The sequence below is a fragment of the Cyprinus carpio genome, chromosome B17 (assembly GCF_018340385.1).
Source record: "Cyprinus carpio isolate SPL01 chromosome B17, ASM1834038v1, whole genome shotgun sequence".
Lineage (NCBI taxonomy): Eukaryota > Metazoa > Chordata > Actinopteri > Cypriniformes > Cyprinidae > Cyprinus > Cyprinus carpio.
Window position 1 is genome coordinate 5,510,412 of NC_056613.1, and position 20,000 is coordinate 5,530,411.

Here is a 20,000-nt window from a genome sequence, read left to right on the forward strand (position 1 = left end):
TTTAACAGTCGTGTTAAACAGGAACGTGCATATCCTACCAGGACTTATTTAACATTCAACAAGGATAAGCCATGGTTTACAGCAAAACTCAGACATCTTCGTCAGGCCAAAGAGGATGCCTACAGAAATGGGGACAGAGTCTTGTACAATCAGCCCAGGAACACACTGAACAAAGAGATAAGAGCAGCTAAAATGACCTACGCTAAAAAGTTGGAAGACCAGTTCACTTGCATTGACTCAGCTTCAGTGTGGAGAGGACTGAGAGCCATCACTAACTACAAGACACCATCCCCCTGCACTGAGGCAAATCAACGACTTGCTAACGACCTGAATGAGTTTTACTGTAGATTTGAAACGCCCCACACTCGTTCTGACCATCTCTCTACACAACCGTTATGGGATGTGTTCTCTCCCCACTGCTCTTCTTGCTGTACACCAGCGACTGCACCTCTAAAGACCCATCTGTCAAGCTCCTGAAGTTTGCAGACGACACTACAGTCATCGGCCTCATCCAGGACGGTGATGAGTCTGCTAACAGACAAGAGGTTGAGCAGCTGGCTGTCTGGTGCAGTCTTAACAACCTGGAGCTGAACACTCTCAAAACAAGAGGAGATGATTGTGGACTTCAGGAGAAACCCCCCTGCACTCCCTCCACTCACCATCATGAACAGCACTGTGGCTGCAGTGGAGTCATTCAGGTTCCTGGGAACCACCATCTCTCAGGACCTAAAGTGGGACAACCACATGGACTCCATTGTTAAAAAGGCCCAACAAAGGTTGTACTTCCTTCGCCAGCTGAGGAAGCTTAACCTACCACAGGAGCTGCTGAAACAGTTCTACTCAGCCGTCATTGAGTCAGTCCTGTGTACTTCAATAACTGTCTGGTTTGGTTCAGCTACAAAATCAGACATCAGAAGACTACAGAGAACGGTTCGGACTGCTGAAAGGATTATTGGTGCTCCCCTGCCAACCCTTCAAGAACTGTATACATCCAGGGTGAGGAAAAGGGCTCAGAAAATCACTCTGGATCCCTCTCATCCAAGTTACCCACTTTTTGAACTTTTGCCATCTGGCCGGCGCTTCAGAGCCGCAAATACCAGGACAGTCAGGAACAAGAACAGTTTCTTCCCCCAGGCAATCTACCTCATGAACAGTTAAATGTCCCCCACTTATACAATAAAAATGTGCAATATTCTTATATTTATTTGTTACCCCTCCATCCAGGTACATCTCTGCATCTTACTCAATTCTATTCCATTATCATCTATAGCACAACTGTTCATACAATTTATTTATTTGCATTTTTTTATTTTTTTTTGTCTCTGTGTTGTTGTCTCTGTGTACTGGAAGCTTATGTCACTAAAACAAATTCCTTGTATGCGCAAGCACACTTGGCAATAAATCTCTTTCTTATTCTGATTCGGATAATTTTGAGACGAGTCAAAATTATTAGAGAATGTCAAAATTATGATGTAAAAAAATAAAAATTATGAGATAAAACTATACATTATGACATTTAAAAATTCAATTATGGCACTCTAAGTCATAGTTATGAGATAAAAAGTCATAATTATAATATACTAAAAAGTCATGAAATATACTATGACTACAGGTGCATCTCAATAAATTAGAATGTCATGGAAAAGTTCATTTATTTCAGTAATTCAACTCAAATTGTGAAGCTTGTGTATTAAATAAATTCAATGCACACAGACTGAAGTAGTTTAAGTCTTTGGTTCTTTTAATTGTGATGATTTTGGCTCACATTTAACAACAAATCTCAGCAAATTAGAATACTTCATAAGACCAACAAAAAAAAAAAAAGTGAATTGTTGGTCTTCTGGAAAGTATGTTCATTTACTGTACATGTATTCAATACTTGGTAGAGGCTCCTTTTGCTTTAATTACTGCCTCAATTCAGTGTGGCATGGAGGTGATCAGTCTGTGGCACTGCTGAGGTGGTGTGGAAGCCCAGGTTTCTTTGAAAGTGGCCTTCAGCTCATCTGCATTGTTTGGTCTCTTGTTTCTCATTTTCCTCTTGACAATACTCCATAGATTCTCTCTGGGGTTCAGGTCTGGTGAGATTGCTGGCCAGTCAAGCACACCAACACCATGCTCATTTAACCAACTTCTGGTGCTTTTGGCAGTGTGGGCAGGTGCCAAATCCTGCTGCAAAATGAAATCAGCATCTTCAAAAAGCTGGTCAGCAGAAGGAAGCATGAAGTGCTCCAAGATTTATTGGTAAACGGGTGCAGTGACTTTGGTTTTCAAAAAACACAATGAACCAACACCAGCAGAGGACATTGCACCCCAAATCATCACAGACTGTGGAAACTTAACACTGGACTTCAAGTAACTTGGGCTATGAGCTTCTCCTCCCTTCCTCCAGACTCTAGGACCTTGGTTTCCAAATGAAGTACAATACTTGCTCTCAACAGTCAGCTTCTTTGGCAATGAATGTTTGTGTCTTACCCTCCTTGTGAAGGGTGTCAATGATTGTCTTCTGGACACCTGTGAGATCAGCAGTCTTCTCCATGATTGTGTAGCCTAGTGAACCAAACTGAGAGACCATTCTGAAGGCTCAGGAAACCTTTGCAGGTGTTTTGAGTTGATTTACAGATTGGCATGTCACCATATTCTAATTTGTTGAGATAGTGAGTTGGTGGGTTTTTGTTAAATGTGAGCCAAAATCATCACAATTAAAAGAACCAAAGATAAATGTATAAATAAATAAATACATAAATAAATACATAAATGTGAAAATAACTAAAAGTGGAAATAAATAAATATATAATTAAAAGAAAAAATAAATAAATGTGAAAAAAATAAGGAAATTTATTTTTGCTTTTTTATTTTCTTTGTATATTGATTTATACATTTATATTTGCTTTTTACATTTCTTTGTACATTTATTTATTTCTAATTATGTCAGGGATGGCATTCCATACTGTGCATGACATGCAGACAAAAATATGTTTATTGTGGCTATGAATTAAGATATATTCTCTCGTTTTAGTAAATCATAGCCACATTATGTTAATTTGTTCCCTTGTTTTGATGTAGTTAAATTATTGAGCTAAGTAAATAAATTTGTGCATGATTTAACTAAAACATGCCAACAACTTGTAATGCAAACAAATTCTTAAATTGTGCACAATTTAATTAAAACATGTACACTATATTTTCCCTGCACAGATCCGCTGGTGTGTGTTTTATAAAGGCGTGATCTTATTGCACAGGTACTCACTGGAGGAGCGACGCTCTTCAACAGAGACGAGAGTTCATTATTCTGCAGCGTTCTGGATGCATTTATTACTGCTGTCCTCGCTCGTCTACATCAGGACCTCAGAGTCATGAACACACACCAATACTCCCTTTCAGAATGAACTGCCCAACTTCTGATGACAGTATATTTTTGTACCTTCCAGTCATGTTTTATACTCCTCTAAATGATTGACTTCTGTAATCTTTGTAAGTGATTCTCTGGTCTGTTTTCTGCTGCTTGGATTCCAGGAGTCTGTGATGGTGGACTATAATAGTTCTGTGGATCAGTGTGTGACGGACAGAAGCTTCTTTCTAAACCTTCATTTCACAAACGTTCATGCAGCTCAGAAAAATCTGCGTCATCTACACTGATACAGACAGAAAAATCTCAGATTTATCAGAAGATCATCAGGGATTGTCCTGAATTCACACTGATTGTGTTTAATCAGGATTTGGATTCATGTATTACTCTGATTTCATAGAAACACTTGTTTTTAATCATCTTTATTATTGTTCATTTACAGTCCTTCCTACTTTTATAATCAATATCAAATATTAGTCAGATATTATATCTGCTGCCGCTGCAAATAAAACATTTTAGGTTTGTAACCGTGTGTCTGTGTTAAAAGAGCTCATTTAATGAAATCGGCATTTATTATCCAGTTGAATGGGTGCCGTCAGAATGAGAGTCCGAACAGCTGATAAAAACATCACAATAATCCACAAGTAATCCACAGCACTCCAGTCCAGCAGTGAACATCTGGAGAAGACAAAAGATGAAACACATCCAGCATTAAGATGTTTTTAACTAAAATACAAGTCTATAATCCATAATAACACTTCCTCCAGTGAAAAAGTGTTCTGGTGTGAATCAGGAGAGAAATCTGCACAGATCAAGCAGCGTTTACAAGCCAAAACAGTCTTAATATTTTACACTGTATGTCTTCTCAAGATGTTATCTGAATGACTTGTGGATTATTGTGATGTTTTTATCAGCTGTTTGGACTCTCATTCTGACGGCACCCATTCACTGCAGAGCATCCATTGCTGAGACACTGATGCAGTGCTACATTTCTACAAACCTGATGAAGAAACAAACTCATCCTGATCTCTGATGAGCTGAGGGTGAACACATTTTCATTTTCAGATGAACTATATCTTTGAACATGAAGCAGAAACACGCCGGACTCCCCCAGAATAATTTCCAGGCCTTTATTTCTTGACTGTTTGAGCTGCGACACACAGAAATAAACTGGCAGAAGTACGTTACGCTCTCAACGCTTGATAAAATGTGAAAAATAAATACTGCGTTTGTAGCTAAGGTTATCGGTTTAGTTCCAGTAACAATCCACAGGTTTATAAAAATGCACTCTATTTCAAACACAAGCCGGACGGACGGACAGAAAAGAAAATGTGGCAACATCATCATCATCATCATCATCAGGAAAAATGATCAAAAAGTTTAAGACAGTGAGGAAGTCATTCTGGACTGATTCAGATTCCCTCGTGACACGAGCACTTTGGTGAGAGCGGCGCTTCAGACACGAACAAACACCCAACGCCTCCGTTTTGCAGTTTGACCGTGATGGACGTTAATGGATGAGAGGAAATATTTCTTATTGCTAATCAAACACGGATGCTTCTGATGAGCATTTGTTCCCTTTGTGCCTCTGGATGAAGATCTACACTGAAACACACTAAAAAAATCATGTTCTGGACTGAGACACATCACACTTTCAATCTCAAATCAATCCAAAACACGCTTCTAAAGGCAGCTCAGATCCAAAATGAACTTCAGAAGTGTTGAAATCCAGAATAACGAGCAACACAAAGAAACGAAGCGACGAGAGCCGTTCAGGTCAGTCACAGGATTCCCAAACACCTTGGCAAATAATGACCAAAATAAAAAACGAGTCTTATTGCCTCAAAGGAACTCAAAGGTCGTATTTACAGAGTAGAAAATGGTTTGGTAAGTGCAGAACGTCAGTATATCTCCACATGCAGAAGTGAAGCACGCACAGCAGCACACGCGACTGTGAACAGATCCCACAGACGAACAGAGTCTGTGTGTGATGAGCGCGTGAAGGTCTGGCACCGCACTCAACTCAAACCAGCCACGTTATTGCGTGATGCTTCGTCTGAACGCCACAGGAACAGGAAATCAATTTTCACATCATGACAGAACTAAAACAACACAATCCTGGAGAGGAAATTAGCACCAGTCAGTATGAGACACACACACACACACACACACACACACACACACACGGGTGAATCTCAGTAACCCGTCAGGATCACGTCCAGCTCACATTTCAGAAACAGATTTTTACATTGTAACATTTTTTTTCATAATCTTCCAGGGAAACTGATAGATTTGAATTTCATTCATTTGAATTGAGATGTGATGTTTGACCATTTAAATAGCTTTAAACAGCACATTTTAGTGTGAAATTAACAGTAAATATTTGTACAATATAAAAAAATAAATAAAATAAAAATATGCGTTTCAGCTGTGTGGTTCTTGCTTGTTTGGTCCTGGTTGTTTCTGGTTTCGGGTTGTTTATTTGGGATTCTGTTATTAGTTGTGAGACTTGTTCTGTCTGGCTCTATAACATCATGAGTCAGACAGAAATGATGGTTATTTTCCCTTGTTTTAGATATTTTTCCTTTCTTATGTTAATAAATATTTCTGCTCCGTACTCCGTATTTTGCAAAAAAAAAAAAAAAAAATATATATATATATATATATATACTGTCAAAAAGATTGTGTTTTGTCTTTTGGCAAAATATTTTAACTGCAATAAAACACACAAAAAAAGTGATTATTTTGATATTGCAAAAAAAAAAAAAAAAAGCGAAAAAATGTTTTTGTCTTTCAGCAAAATATTTTGACTGCAAAAAAATGCAAAGTGTGTTTTGTTGTTTTTCAACAAAATATGACTGTGGTGAAACATGAGCTGCATGAATTCTGGTGAGATTCACTCATTTCCAGCAGAAAGAACAGAAGAGGAGCGCGTGGATCAGACACACACACACACACACACACACACACACGGTCAGTGCAGTGGCTTTGAGACACACACACACACACACACACACACACACACAGAGCTGTATGTAGAGGACAGAAGGCAGCCCTTATCTCGAGTCCCACGCTTCTCCTCCAGAGCGAAGCGCCGATTCAGCTCATGCATCTCACACACACACACACACACACACACACACACTCGCCGCATGTGCGTCCCGCATCAGTAGCCTTGAAATGTAAAGGGGAAGAGCTGGGCGCTCGGCGTCCTCCGAGGGTCTGCGAAGGCTCTGGTGTTGGTCTGAGCTGTGCTTCAGCGCTGCGTGTCTGTAATCGCTCCGCGTCCAGCGCCGGCCGGAGGAGCGGGAAACACACTCCAGAAACAAAGCGTCTCTGACGGTCAGCCGTGTGGCCAGGGTCAAAGCGCGGTCAGGCCGAAGTTACAGCGGCAGTACATCATCCCGCTGGAGTCGTGCCAGCTGTCCGTGATGGGATCGTACCGCTGCACCGCGCTCAGATACGACGAGCCCGAGTGACCACCCACCACATAGAGATAGTTATCCACCACAGCCGAGCCCACGCCTGAGAGGAACACACACACACAGAGAGAGAGAGAGAACACATTACAGCCGGAAGTATTCTTCACATAGGGATTAAAAAAAAAAAAAAAAAAAAAGAGGGTGATTTATATTTTATCTTGAACTGAAGGCTCATATTCTAACAGTGAGTGCCCTGCATGATTGTGATCAATGTAAGATGATGGACAGGTCTGTTACAGTACATGCATTAATCATCTTAACTCATCATTTATTTCATAATTAATTGCACCAAATTAGCACATTAAATTGGCCGCCCTGTTTTGTAGGTATTCTGTAGATGTGATGTGTTTGCTGGTGGTCGTGTGACTCTCACCGGTGCGCGGCTCGTTCATGGGTCGACACGCCGTCCACTGGTTCTGCTGCGGGTCGTAGCGCTCGATGCTGGACAGATGAGACACGCCGTTGTGTCCTCCCACCACGAAGATGAAGCCCAGCATCACACCCACGCCGAAGTTAATGCGCTTATCGGCCATCGACGCCACCATATCCCATGAGTCTTTGCTCGGGTCGTATCTCTCCACACTGAAACACACATCGATGAACTCAGTGACAGACCGGGTCAGAATACTTGACTTAAACACATGACCAGTCAAACGCTTTTCAACTGTAAGGTTTTTAATGTGTTTTTAAAGAAGGCTCTTCTGCTCACCAAGCCAGCATTTATGAGCAGTAATATTGTGAAATATTATTATAATGTAAAACAGCTGTTTTCTGTGTGAATCTCTGTTAAAGTGTAATGTATTTCTGTGATGTGCAGCTGTATTTTCAGCATCATTACTCCAGTCTTCAGTGTCACATGATCTTCAGAAATCATTCTAATATGATGATTTGCTGCTCAAGAAACATTTCTGATTATTATCAGTGTTGGACACATCTGAATACATTTTTTTTTCAGGATTCTTTGATGAATATAAAGATCCAAAGCTTTTGTAAAATTATACACTCTTCCATTCGAAAGCTTGGAGTCACTATATTTGAATCATTACATATTTATTATTAAATTATGAAATTATAGAAATTGATACTTTTATTTAGCAAGGATGCATTATATTGATCAAAAGTGATGATAAAGACATTTGTAATGTAATTTCAGATAAATGCTGTTCTTCTGAACTTTCTATATATCAGATAATAATAATAATAATAATAATAATAATAATAATAATAATAATAATAATAATAATGTTTTTTGAGCAGCAAATCAGAATATTAGAATGATTTCTGAAGGATCACGGGACTGGAGTAATGATACTAAAATTCAGCTTTGAAATCGCAGGAATAAATTAAATTTTTAAATATATTCGAATAGAAAGCAGTTATTTTAAATAGTAAAAATATTTCACAATATTACTGCTTTTGCTGTATTTTGGATCAAATAATAATGCAGGCTTGGTGAGCAGAAGAGCCTTCTTTAAAGAACATGAGAGATCTTGCGGTCTGACTGGTGGTGTGCTTCCACAGCAATGATGTGATCTGGTAATATCACTCAAACACTGCTGATGTGTGTGTGGTGTTGAGCTGGAAGAACTCTAGATAACCAGTGAGATCATATTAAAGACTGGACCAATAACTGCTGGCCCCATGAAACCCTGGCAGCGTCCCGTGAGTCCCTGCTCTTTCCAGAACTCAGCGAAACACATCTCACGAGAGCCACGCGCTCATGGAGACACGAGCACAACAGCAGGAGCGTCCCACGAGCCCGAAGAGAGAAGAGCAAACAACCTACCCCTGCATTCATACAAACTTAAAACTATCAAATAAATCTAACTAAAGATATACAGTAGTTTTTATTTGAAACAAGGCTTTGGATGTAATTGTGTTTCGACTGATTCACTGACAAGTGTTTTTTTATATTATCATTAAAATAGTGTTGTTTATATATATTTGTATTTTTTTAATTTTAGTTAAAGCTTTAGTAATTTTGTTCTGTGTTTTTGTCAGTTTTATTTATTTATTTATGTCTATGAAATATTTAATGTTTTTATTTCAGTGTTAGTAGTTTTAATACTTAAACTAAACTGATATATTTACTAAAAGTAATTTTTATTTATTTTTTTATTTTTTAGATTTTTTTTTAAGTCATTCAGTAGTTTTATTTGAAACAAGGCCTTGAATATAATTCTGTTTCTACTAATTTACCAACCGGCTTTATTTTATTATGATTAAAATTAAAAGTATTACAGCATTTTGGTTTTTGTTGTATGTTTTTTTTTTTTTTATTAGTTTTTGTATTTTAGATATTTTTAATTTTACAATTTTAGTAATTTAACTTAAACTAAACGAACATCTTAAATTTTGTCTTGGCGACTACCTGAAATATTTACTAAAAATATAACAAAGGTTTGTACATTTAATTTTATTTGAGTTAACATTCATTTTGGTGCTTCATGTCCACAGTCTTTTAAATATCATACATTTTAAATTTAATACTGCCTAAAAAAGTGGCATTTGTTAATGCAAAACTCACTAAAACACTAGAGATTTAAAACACTAATCTCAATTATTCTATTTCAGTTAATATACATATTCTTTAATAGTTGTATTTAACAATATTAACACTGATAATACCCATCAGCATGCCATCTCCCACAATTAGTTAATTCGTTTAAATACTAAGTAATATATAATTCAGAATTTTTACCAATTTAATTATAAATGCTTTTTAAAAATAATTACAAATAAATGAATGTAACGCTTTCTAACAAAATAAATTAATAATAATAATAATAATAATAATAAATATACTATGGTAAATAATTTTCAATTAACTAAATATAGGTTCAAAACATATAAGCAAATATTCAGTAAAAAAATAAACAGATTGGAAGCAACAGTTATTGATAATAACGCCGACTGCGACTCCTCCCAGAATGCACTGGGGTGGCGAGTCGTACCTGTTCATGTGGGCGGGGCCGTATCCTCCGATGGCGTAGATCATGCCGTCGAGCGCGGCGGTGGCGAAGCAGCTGCGTGATTTGGTCATGGGTGCCACCGGCTGCCACTCCTTGAGCTTGGGCCCGTACTTCTCCACAGACTGCAGGTAGTACTGTCCGTCGTAGCCGCCGAGGGCGTACAGCTCGCCCGCTAGCACCACCACACCCAGCGTGCTCCTGCACTCCGCCATGCGCTCCACAGACGCCCAGGTGTTGCGTCGGGGTCCCAGCGCTCCACGCTGCTCTCGTGCCGCCGGTAGCTGATGCCCTGCCGCATGTGTGTGGCGATGCCTCCCACCACATACACCTTCTGCTCCAGAACCGCCACACCGAACTCATAGCGCGGCACGCTGAGTGGAGCCAGACCGATCCACGAGTCCGTCTGCGGGAAGTACATCTCCATACTGACACACACACACACACACACACACACTCATCATGAACAGAGCACACACACACTTCCATCGAGCCGCAGCAGCATTAGTTCAGCTGAGTGAAGCACTAATCAATCAACATCTGTAGCCACCTCATGATCCCACATACATTCCTCACCAACATTTCATATATATAAGTACCTTTTCAAAATAATCAATTTAATTTATATAACTTTTTTTATATTAACTTTTTCAAATAATTATAAATTAATAGTACATTAAACAATCAAGTAACTTTCAACTTAATGTATATATTTTTTATTTAATCACAAGTACTTTTAAAAACTGTTTTTTTTTTTTTTACATTTTAAAGTAATTACAAATTATTAATAAATTAAAACAATTAAGCATTTTTTATTTATATAATTTTGTAAATGTAATTAATAAAAAAAATACAAATTAATAATAAATTTAGGGTTAGGGTTAGGGTTAGTTTAGCTTACTTTATTCAATATTTGCAACAATACCATTAATATTAGAAATATTGATTAATAAGAGCATTTTTTGGGCAAACTGTGCAATCCTACGGAGAAGCACAACAATAAATTGCATTAAAAAACAACAACAAACAACAACAAACAAGACTTTTCCTCCCAAATCAGTGTTATTTTAGTATCACTTTAATGCTACAATAGTTTTTGTCAATATTTTTAATTGCTTTTATATCTACATTTTCTGCTTTCATGTTCATTTCAGTTAAAGTTTTAGTAATCTTGTTGTGTTTTTGTCATTTTTATTAGTTTTTGTTGTTTTAAAATGTCTATAGTTTTTATATTTTTTTTTATTTTATTAGCACATGAAGTTAAACTAAAAGAAAATAAGAAATGCTGCCTTGTAATCTAGCTGAAATAATAATAATAATATATATATATTTTTTTTACATTTTATTGTATATTTCAGCAAACATTTATGTGATAATGACAGAAAGGAACTGTTTTGAGTGTTATAGTATAACAATCACCTCTCCAGCGTAGCGAAGAGCCCAGCCTTCCCTCCGACGGCCAGCAGGACTTTAGGAGCGCAGCGGGGCCGTGTGGACAGCATGGTCTGGTAGGAGAGCCGGTGCTCGGGCATGAAGTGGTACTTGAGCGCCTCGTTGAGCAGGTGTTTGCAGGCGTGGTCGTCGCGGATCAGGTGATTGGCCTCGTAGAGCCGCGTCAGGAACTTGACGCTCAGCAGCGGCAGCCGCACGCAGTGTAGGAGCTGAGCCAGGTACTGCTGCCTTTCCGTCAGATCGTACTTGATCCAGGCCTCCAGCGCGTAGAACACACTCTCCTCCGTCAGCACGTTCAGGCAGTCGTTGGACACGATCTCGTCCAGCTCGGCGCGGGTCAGCTCCAGGAACTCCTCCGTCTGACACACCTCCTCGAAGTGCTGGCAGATGAACTTGCTGGCGGATAAACACAGCTCGTGGCAGCCGTAGGTCTCGGCGAAGCGTGAGATGCCGATGCAGTTCCCTGCGTCCAGCTGACTCTCCAGGAAGCTGCAGCACTCCTTCAGAACCAGCTTGACCTGCAGCAGGTTGGCGGCAGGAAGCAGGGACTCCACTGTTTCCTGTGAGATGAAGACAGTTCCTGTGTATGCGTACTCCACGATGGCCTGATGAGAGACGGAAACAGAGCGCTTAACTCACAACACATTTCATCAATAATTCTTTCACTGCACGGGGCTCAAATACAGGCCCTTGTCCGACAGCTCATCAGAATTACAGGCCCGAGTCCGCTTCTCCCAAAACAGCTTATGCTACAGTTCCAGCAAATAAATAGTTCAGTTTTGTATGTAATTGTAAAGTGATTATACGTCACTTTATTTTTTTTATGAAGTTAATTTAGAAAAAACATTTGGAGCATTTTTTGTTTGTTAAATGTATGTTTTTGGACATCTAACACCTAAAATTTAATTTTTTTTTTTTTTTTTTGCAACAGTAAAATCAATGTAATATTTTTGTTCAATAATATTTTTTATTTTGAATTTTTTTTAGATCATTTCATTGCACTAATTAATATTTATGCAATAATTATGACCAATTTCTGCCCATTGAAAAGAATAAAAAATATATATTTTTTTTCATTACTTTTCAAATAATGCAGTATTTCATGTTAAAATAGATTTAGTGCCTTTAAAATCCAATTCCTGAAGCCAGATTTGTGCCATCTGGTGGGAGTGAAATAAGAAAAACATCTGCAATTCCCTGGTTTAGCCCATAGATTCCTATTTAGATCTATATAAAAGGCCTATAAATACTATAGTAGTCTTTAGACATAAATATTATTTTTATTAAGTTGTGGGCTTGGATATATATTTAGACATTCTCAAAGAAAACTTTTTGTAAAGGTGTAGATTTTTTTCGGTTTGAAATGTTGATTTGAAGCATCATTTTTCCTCTTATTTCTGTTTTCTGGCTCGTTTAGGCAATCTCATTATAGCATACCAATTCATTTGAGTGTGTATAATTGTGAATGTGTGTGTGTGTGTGTGTGTGTGTGTGTGTGTGTGTGTGTGTGTGTGTGTGTGTGTGTGTGTAAGTAAGTGAGTGTGTGTGTCTGTTTTGTACTCATATGAATTATTTTGAAAATAGTTTAACAGTGACAAAAATGGTACTAAACATCAGCTTTATTTTATTTGTTAATCTGTTTTTGGGGGTGGGGTGGGGGGTGCTGGGAGGGGCTTAAATATGACCTGAACATATAGGGAATGGTCTGCATGTCGTACTGGTTTGTGTGGATGTCAGCGCTGACCTTGAGAGCGGCTTCATCCACACACTGGAACTCCACCTCGGACGTCTCTTTCTCCGACAGGTTCCCGGTGAACATGGCCTTGAAGTACGGGCTGATGCTGGCCAGCACCACCTTGTGTGCGTGGATCTTGGCATCTCCGACCCGCAGCACGATGTCGCAGAGCTCGTGGTCCTGCCGCAGGAGCTGCAGACCCTGCAGGAGCTGCTCGGAGTGAGGACGCGTCAGGCTCGCAAACATGTACGGCTTGGCCTGCTGCTCCATCTGACAGACACACAGACAACACAGATGCTTTACTTGTGATCCTGGACCACAAAACCAGTCATAAGAGTCCATTTTTGGAAATTAAGATTTATGCATTGTGAAAGCTGAATAAATAATCTCTCCATTGATGTATGGTTTGTTAGGAGGACAATATTTGGCCGAGATAAATCTGGAATCTGAGGGAGCAAAAAAATCTAAATATTGAGAAAATCATCTTTAAAGTTGTTCAAATGAAGTTCTTAGCAATGCATATTACTAATCAAAAATTAAGTTTTGATATATTTACGGTAGGAGATTTACTAAATATCATCATCGAACATGATCTTTACTTAATATCCTAATGATGTTTGGTATAAAATAAAATATATACCCGTGCTACTTATGCCTGCTTTTGTGCTCCGGTGTGAGACAGCAGCTCACTGGGGTTTGAGGACGAAGGACAGAATCAGAGACTCACGAGAGTGTTCCTCAGCACACGAGGGACATTAAACTCCCAGAAGATCAGCAGCAGTCAGGAGCTCCGAGAAACACTTCAGCAATCTCTCAGAGCTCTGCCACAGATCACAAATACAGAAATAAATGTCTCTCAGATAGGTCTCTATCTCTCAGATAGATCCTTCAAGGTGTTTTGGAGAGGGGAGGTGAGAAGCTGCATCATCTAACTACTGGTGTGCCTCAGGGCTCGGTTCTAAGACCACTTCTCTTCTCTGTCTACATGGCATCACTAGGTTCTGTCATTCAGAAACATGGCTTTTCTTATCACTGCTATGCTGATGACACTCAACTCTACCTCTCATTCCATCCTGATGATACGACGGTAGCTGCTCGCATCTCAGCTTGTCTAACAGACATCTCTCGCTGGATGAAGGACCATCACCTTCAACTCAACCTTGCCAAGACAGAACTGCTTGCGTTCCAGCAAACCCATCGTTTCATCACAATTTCACCATCAAGTTAGGCACATCAACCATAACTCCTTCAAAAACAGCCAGAAACCTTTGAGTTATGATTGACGATCAGCTGACTTTCTCAGACCACATTGCTAAAACTGTTTTGCTTCTATTGTTATTGTATTCTTATCATTAATAATATATACATTCACACATATACAGAGTTCTTGTCATATTTTATTACCATTTTCAATATAATGGTAATAAATGTGAGAAATGTGGAAGGTGTCTGAATAAATTCTGGATTGACAAATCGTGTTCTTCATATAACGCTTTGTTAATGAAGCTTGTAGATGTAGCTGTCAGGCATGAATCATCGAGGAGGTTGTTCAAATCACACTGTATCTCTGTGCTCCCTACATACTACTGCCTCTCAGATAGCATCGTGTAAGTGTGTCCTCGACACCTACCTAGACAGCAGAGGCTCAAAACTGCTGCTGCGCGCGCGTGCTCCAACAGCTGCTGTCTAGACAACACACACACTGACGCTCCCTATGTAGACAGCATCACCAGCACACTAGGTTTGACACACATCCACTGACAGCAGAAATCACAGCAGGAGTGTTCTCTGCATCAGAGATCACAGTCTTCTTCACACACCGCTATCATCTTCATCTTCATCGATCAGCTGATGTGAATAAATAAAGCCGCTCGTTCACAGCTAACATGTTAGCATCAGAGCTCGGCGCGGGACACGCGCGCACTTACCGCGCGCTTACACACCGTCAGGCGCTCATTTAGTGAGGTAAAGTGCAGAAATAAAGCAATTATTCAGCGTTTACCTGTGTGTCTGGCTGATTTCTGGCGGTTTGAAGCGCAACACGGCCGCGACTGTCAGGAAAACAAACACAAATCAGCGCTTGCGTCACTTCCGGGAGATAAAAGTCTGACGCAACCGCGCTTTTAAATAAACAACTGCGGTTTAAAAATGACATCTCCGCGTGCTGGTTATATGTGCAGAAATAAAATACAAAATAGCTGAAAACATTCACATTAATAGAGCAGTACTCAGAGGCTGCATTTTTATGATGTCAAAGTATTTTAAAACTACAAAAATACAAAACACTAAAAGTATTTAAATACAAAATATGAAGTCATTTTCATCAACCCTTTCAAATACAAATGACAAAATCCTATTTTATATTTGAAATACGTATTTGAAATACATGTATCATAAATACTGCCCTGAATATGTGTGTATTCAATTATATAATAATAATAATAATAATAATAATACATAGAATTATTATATTATTATGCGCATTTATTAGTGGTGAAAAATAATAATTATCAAAATATCAAGCCTTTGAATCTTTGTTTTAAATGACCTTTTTTTATTTCTACTCTTGATAAAGCCGAAATAACAAGACTTTTTCCGAAAGAAAGAACTTTGTTTGTTTGTTTTTCCAAGCCTCATGTTAGTTTTGCACCAGAATAATTCTAAAACTACTGTGTAAATATTTAAAGCTAACAAATGTTTATTCAAAATAAAAATAAAATAGAATAAAAGCATTGCGGTCTCTGTCTGTGTTCACGTTTAGATGTGTCTCACGAACTACACCTCCCACAATGCACCGCACCCGCCAGCCAGTGTGGGGTCAGAGGGCGCGTCGCCATGGCAGCGGCTGGTTGTGACATCAGCGCCATTTTTCCGGAGTGTTGTGATGGAAGCAGCGAGAACATCAGAATCCAGAGAAGCTCCTCGATTCAGACGCGAAGCAGACCAGTTCAGACCACAGGGAGCCGATTCAGCGAATCAGACCGAACCGAACCGAATCTGGAGTCGGAGCGATCTGCGGTAACAGGTTTGATTCTAACTAAAACACTTCAGACACTTCATTCAGTGTCGTGTGTATATCGTGCTGAAGGCTGTTCTTTAAACAGCACGCTTTACTCATTTACCGCGAAAATACAAACACGTGTCCGATAGTTAATGAATCAGGTTCATTAATTAATGCAGGATCACCTCAGTGTGTAATAACGCGTCAGTGTGTGTGTGTGTGTGTGTGTGTGTGTGTGTGTGTGTGTGTGTGTGTGTGTGTGCATACATGCTGGAGATATCGATTACTTTACTATTCTACCGATTATTCCATCGATTAATCGAGTAATCAAGTCATTTTTCTTCATTAAAGAGAAATACTAGATATACAAGAGAAAATAAGATTGGTCACTTAAAATAAACAACTAATTTGTTTTCATTTTAGAAAAAAATAAATATTTATACTGCTGAAAATTATTATTAATTACTGCTAAAAAAACATTTAATGCATTTAATTGCCAAATTACATTCAAAATGTAAATACAAATATATTAATAAAAAATATATAAAATAAATAAAAATACAAAAATCTATTTCACATAACTTTAAAAAGGGTAAAAAGGTACAAACAAAAACTAAGGCATAAATCAAATTAATAGTAATAACTATTAAATAAATAACTTGTTTGATATTCTTCATATCCTGTGTACTGCTCAGTTCAAAGCAGTGATAGAAATTAATCTGTTCTTATAAGTTTAAATGGATTTTTACATTTTATAGGCATTTTTTACCTTTATAAAGCCCCGTGGTTTTTTTTCTAAAAGTGTGCATCATCTTTTGAGTCAAATTCTTACATTTAATCAGTCAGTTAGAATAATAAGACATTCGGGCTGTTAGCAGACAAATGTTATCAGTATCAGAATTCATCTTTGCAAAGCAGAGGAAACACGGTTTAATTCAGCTCAGAGGCACATGAATGCATTTAACCTGCTGTTACAAATGCATTAATGATATTTTGTTATTTTAAACATAAAACATCGAATACTGATATTTACAATATATTTAAAAAATGAAAAGATAATTTAAATGTGAAATTAAAGCCGAACGAATCACTGTCATGTTGCTCAGAGACACAGAACAGTGACTGTGTGTGGGATTATTTTTTGTTGTAGAAATAGAGAAAAACAGGCAATATGGTGTTTAAAAGTTTAAAAGTGTGTGTGAGTGAGTGTGTGTGTGTGTGTGTGTGTGTGTGTGTGTGTCTCTGTGTGTGTGTGTGTGTGTGTGTGTGTGTGTGTGTGTGTGTGTGTGTGTGTGTGTGTGTGTGTGTGTGTGTGTGTGTGTGTGTGTGTGTGTCTGTGTGTGTGTGTGTGTGTGTGTGTGTTTTTGTGTGTGTGTGTGTGTGTGTGTGTGTGTGTGTGTGTGTGTGTGTGTGTGTGAGTGTGTGTGTGTGTGTCACATCATAACTAGTCACCACATTGATTTACGGTCTTAAATATCCCAGAGCAAAGTTAGTTCTCTTAAGATCCCAAAACAAATTCACAGAGCAACGATGCATCTTTTCCTCCATTTCTTTTCTTAATAATAATTGCTTTATAAATAACCACAAATGAGCTATTTTTATTTTATCTTTGTCATCATAAATAAGAACAGATTTTACATTTATTATTTTACACATAAACAAAAGCATTCAAGTAAGAAACAAACAATCAAATGTGAAAATCCCTTCAGTGTGTATTTATTAAAACTACAAAGGCACTTCAATCAAGAGTGTCTCTTTTCTGTTATTGTTAGATTAACATTTAATGTGACAGACCTGCTGTAACACACATTAGATACAGCTTCTAGATGTTGGAACACTGGGATTGCTAGACGAGGGCTTAATGAACTCATTTCATTAAAGAAATTAAATGGTAGTCTACTTTTTTTGCACGTAGCATTCCGACTCATTTCTCCAGCATCTGATGTGTTCTCCTGTGGATTCCAGGTCTGTCTCTGCATCATGTGACCCTCCCGTCCCTGGCTCCGTCTGGACTCTGATCAGCACGGTCCATGATGATTAATGGTCTGATTCCTCCGGAGTTACACGCGCAGCTCCTGGACCTCCAGAACTATCAGAGGCGGACCAGCGGCGTGGAGCAGCTGAAGCACATCCTCCTGGAGCTGGATCTGCAGCAGGTCTCCTCCGGCAGCGTCCTGGAGTTCATACAGTTCTTACGCAGGCTCCTGGACGACAGCAACTTCAAGGTGTTGTGCGGCGCGCTGCAGCTCATCAGCCTGCTGATCCAGAAGCTGGAAGGCGATGTGGAGCGCTACTATGAGGAGATCGTGAGCGTGACGGCGCGGGCGCTGGGTGACTCACGGAGCGTGACGCGGCACGAGTACATGAACGTCTTCAGGCAGCTGATGAGGATGGTGGGGCCGCAGAAGGTCCTGGATCTGCTGGTGGCTCAGCTCAAGCACAGGAACTCCAGGGTTCGAGAGGACGTCATCAACATCATCACGGCTGCCGTGCTCACGCACCCGCGCAAGGACTTCGATATCCCCGGCCTGTGCGCGGAAGCGCCGGCGCTCGCCGACAGCAAGAAGAAGGTGCGTCACGCGGCTCTGGAGCTCTTCGCCGTCTTCGACTGCTGTCTGGACACGGGTAAGAAGCAGCCGCTCATGAAGGCCGTGGATCGGGTGGAGCTCGCCGGAGACGCCGAGGGCCTGATGGCTGCTGTACAGGCGCGGCGCGCACGGCACGTCCTCCCTCGACTCTCCACCGACGGCACCGTCGAGTACGCGGATCGCGCTCTTCTTCCCAGACCCGGACAGAGACGGACGCCTCAGCTGGGCTCCGGGGCCGATCTGGACTGGGTTGCGAACGGAGGCCGGGGTCACAGCTCTCGCTCAGACGTGGATCTGACGGATAACACACCTCAGCAGAGGAGGATGGTGAGCGCCGGGAAAGGGAAGAACAAACTGCCCTGGGAGAGATCGGCTCTCTCTGAGGAGCTTCAGACCAATGGAAAGACACCTGATCAGGTGAGCGATGACATCATCACACACACACACACACCTGAGATCAGCGGAGCTCTCTGAAACCCTGTAACGCCACGGCGTGACCTTTAAATGATCAAACTCTGAAGTTTTCTACTGCATTGAGAGTGTTTTATCCAGTCAGAGCTCTTTTAGTGTAACTGTACAAGCGTCCAGCTTCAGCTCGTGTCAGATCTTGAGTGATTGTGATCAAGTAAAGGTCAGAATAACTGCAGTAATATCTCCAGATGATCTCTTACTGGACTGAAGCAGCTCAGCTTTACTTGATTCTCTATTTTTTTCTGTCTCCATTAGCAGATATTTGTTCTTGATTTAAGAAAAACAAGACAGGAATGCTGAGGAAGAGCAGCAGTGTTGTGCCTGTTGAGCTGGTTTTCAAGCGTTTTAATGTTTTCAGAGTTCTTCTGATGAGTGTGTGGATGTGCATCAGTCCTTGAGATCTCGGTGTGGTGCTGAAGACATGATGAATGTGTGTTGTTTTGTTTATTCCAGCATGTTATCAGTGAAGATCCGTCCTCATCCACGAGACTCCGTCAGCACTCTGGAGCCAGATACAGTAAGAACCCTCTTCAGTCTGAGACAGTCTGAGCTCGTGAACACAGCAGAGGCCCGTCCGTCCTCGTCATGAGTTTATTATATGAAGCGACTGGAGTGCTGGAAGTGATTTTATGAAGGCATCGATAACTCTTAACAGTGATATGGTGATAGTAACATTGATGAAGTCGGCTGAAGCACACAGACCCTCAGATAACTGTCCGGTCTTCTGTTCTGGTCCAGGTCCATCAGAACCTCTGCTGTCTCCACGCCGGACTCGCAGGTCTCTGGGTCGACTGCGCCGCAGCGGGAGTTTGGACTCGGATCCAGACATTTTCAAAGCGGCCAGTCCCTCTGAGTCTGAGAAAGGTGACGCTTTCATATATCAGGTTCAGACCACAGTTAAACGTGATGGCACAGCTTGGGAACCATAATGAATTAGAACCAGTGTTACTTTAGCA

The 20,000-nt window shown here is 39.9% G+C and overlaps 2 protein-coding genes across 2 annotated transcripts in view; one reads left to right on the forward strand and one right to left on the reverse strand.

Annotated features, from left to right (window-relative positions):
- Nucleotides 1–6,102: 6,102 nt before the first annotated feature.
- Nucleotides 6,103–15,891, reverse strand: LOC109095062 (kelch-like protein 28). Its single transcript, XM_042743294.1, is given in 8 exon segments — nt 6,103–6,871; nt 7,202–7,410; nt 9,783–10,038; nt 10,041–10,225; nt 11,217–11,854; nt 12,994–13,254; nt 14,987–15,035; nt 15,766–15,891. Coding segments are annotated over 8 exon segments (1,884 nt in total). The 5' UTR covers nt 15,888–15,891; the 3' UTR covers nt 6,103–6,707.
- togaram1 (TOG array regulator of axonemal microtubules 1) overlaps nt 15,872–20,000 on the forward strand; it is a 16,975-nt gene continuing 12,846 nt past the window's right edge. The window contains 4 exon segments of the mRNA XM_042743096.1: nt 15,872–16,009; nt 17,951–18,990; nt 19,498–19,561; nt 19,783–19,908. Of these exon segments, the coding sequence (XP_042599030.1) occupies nt 18,016–18,990; nt 19,498–19,561; nt 19,783–19,908 (1,165 nt within the window). The 5' untranslated portion in view covers nt 15,872–16,009; nt 17,951–18,015.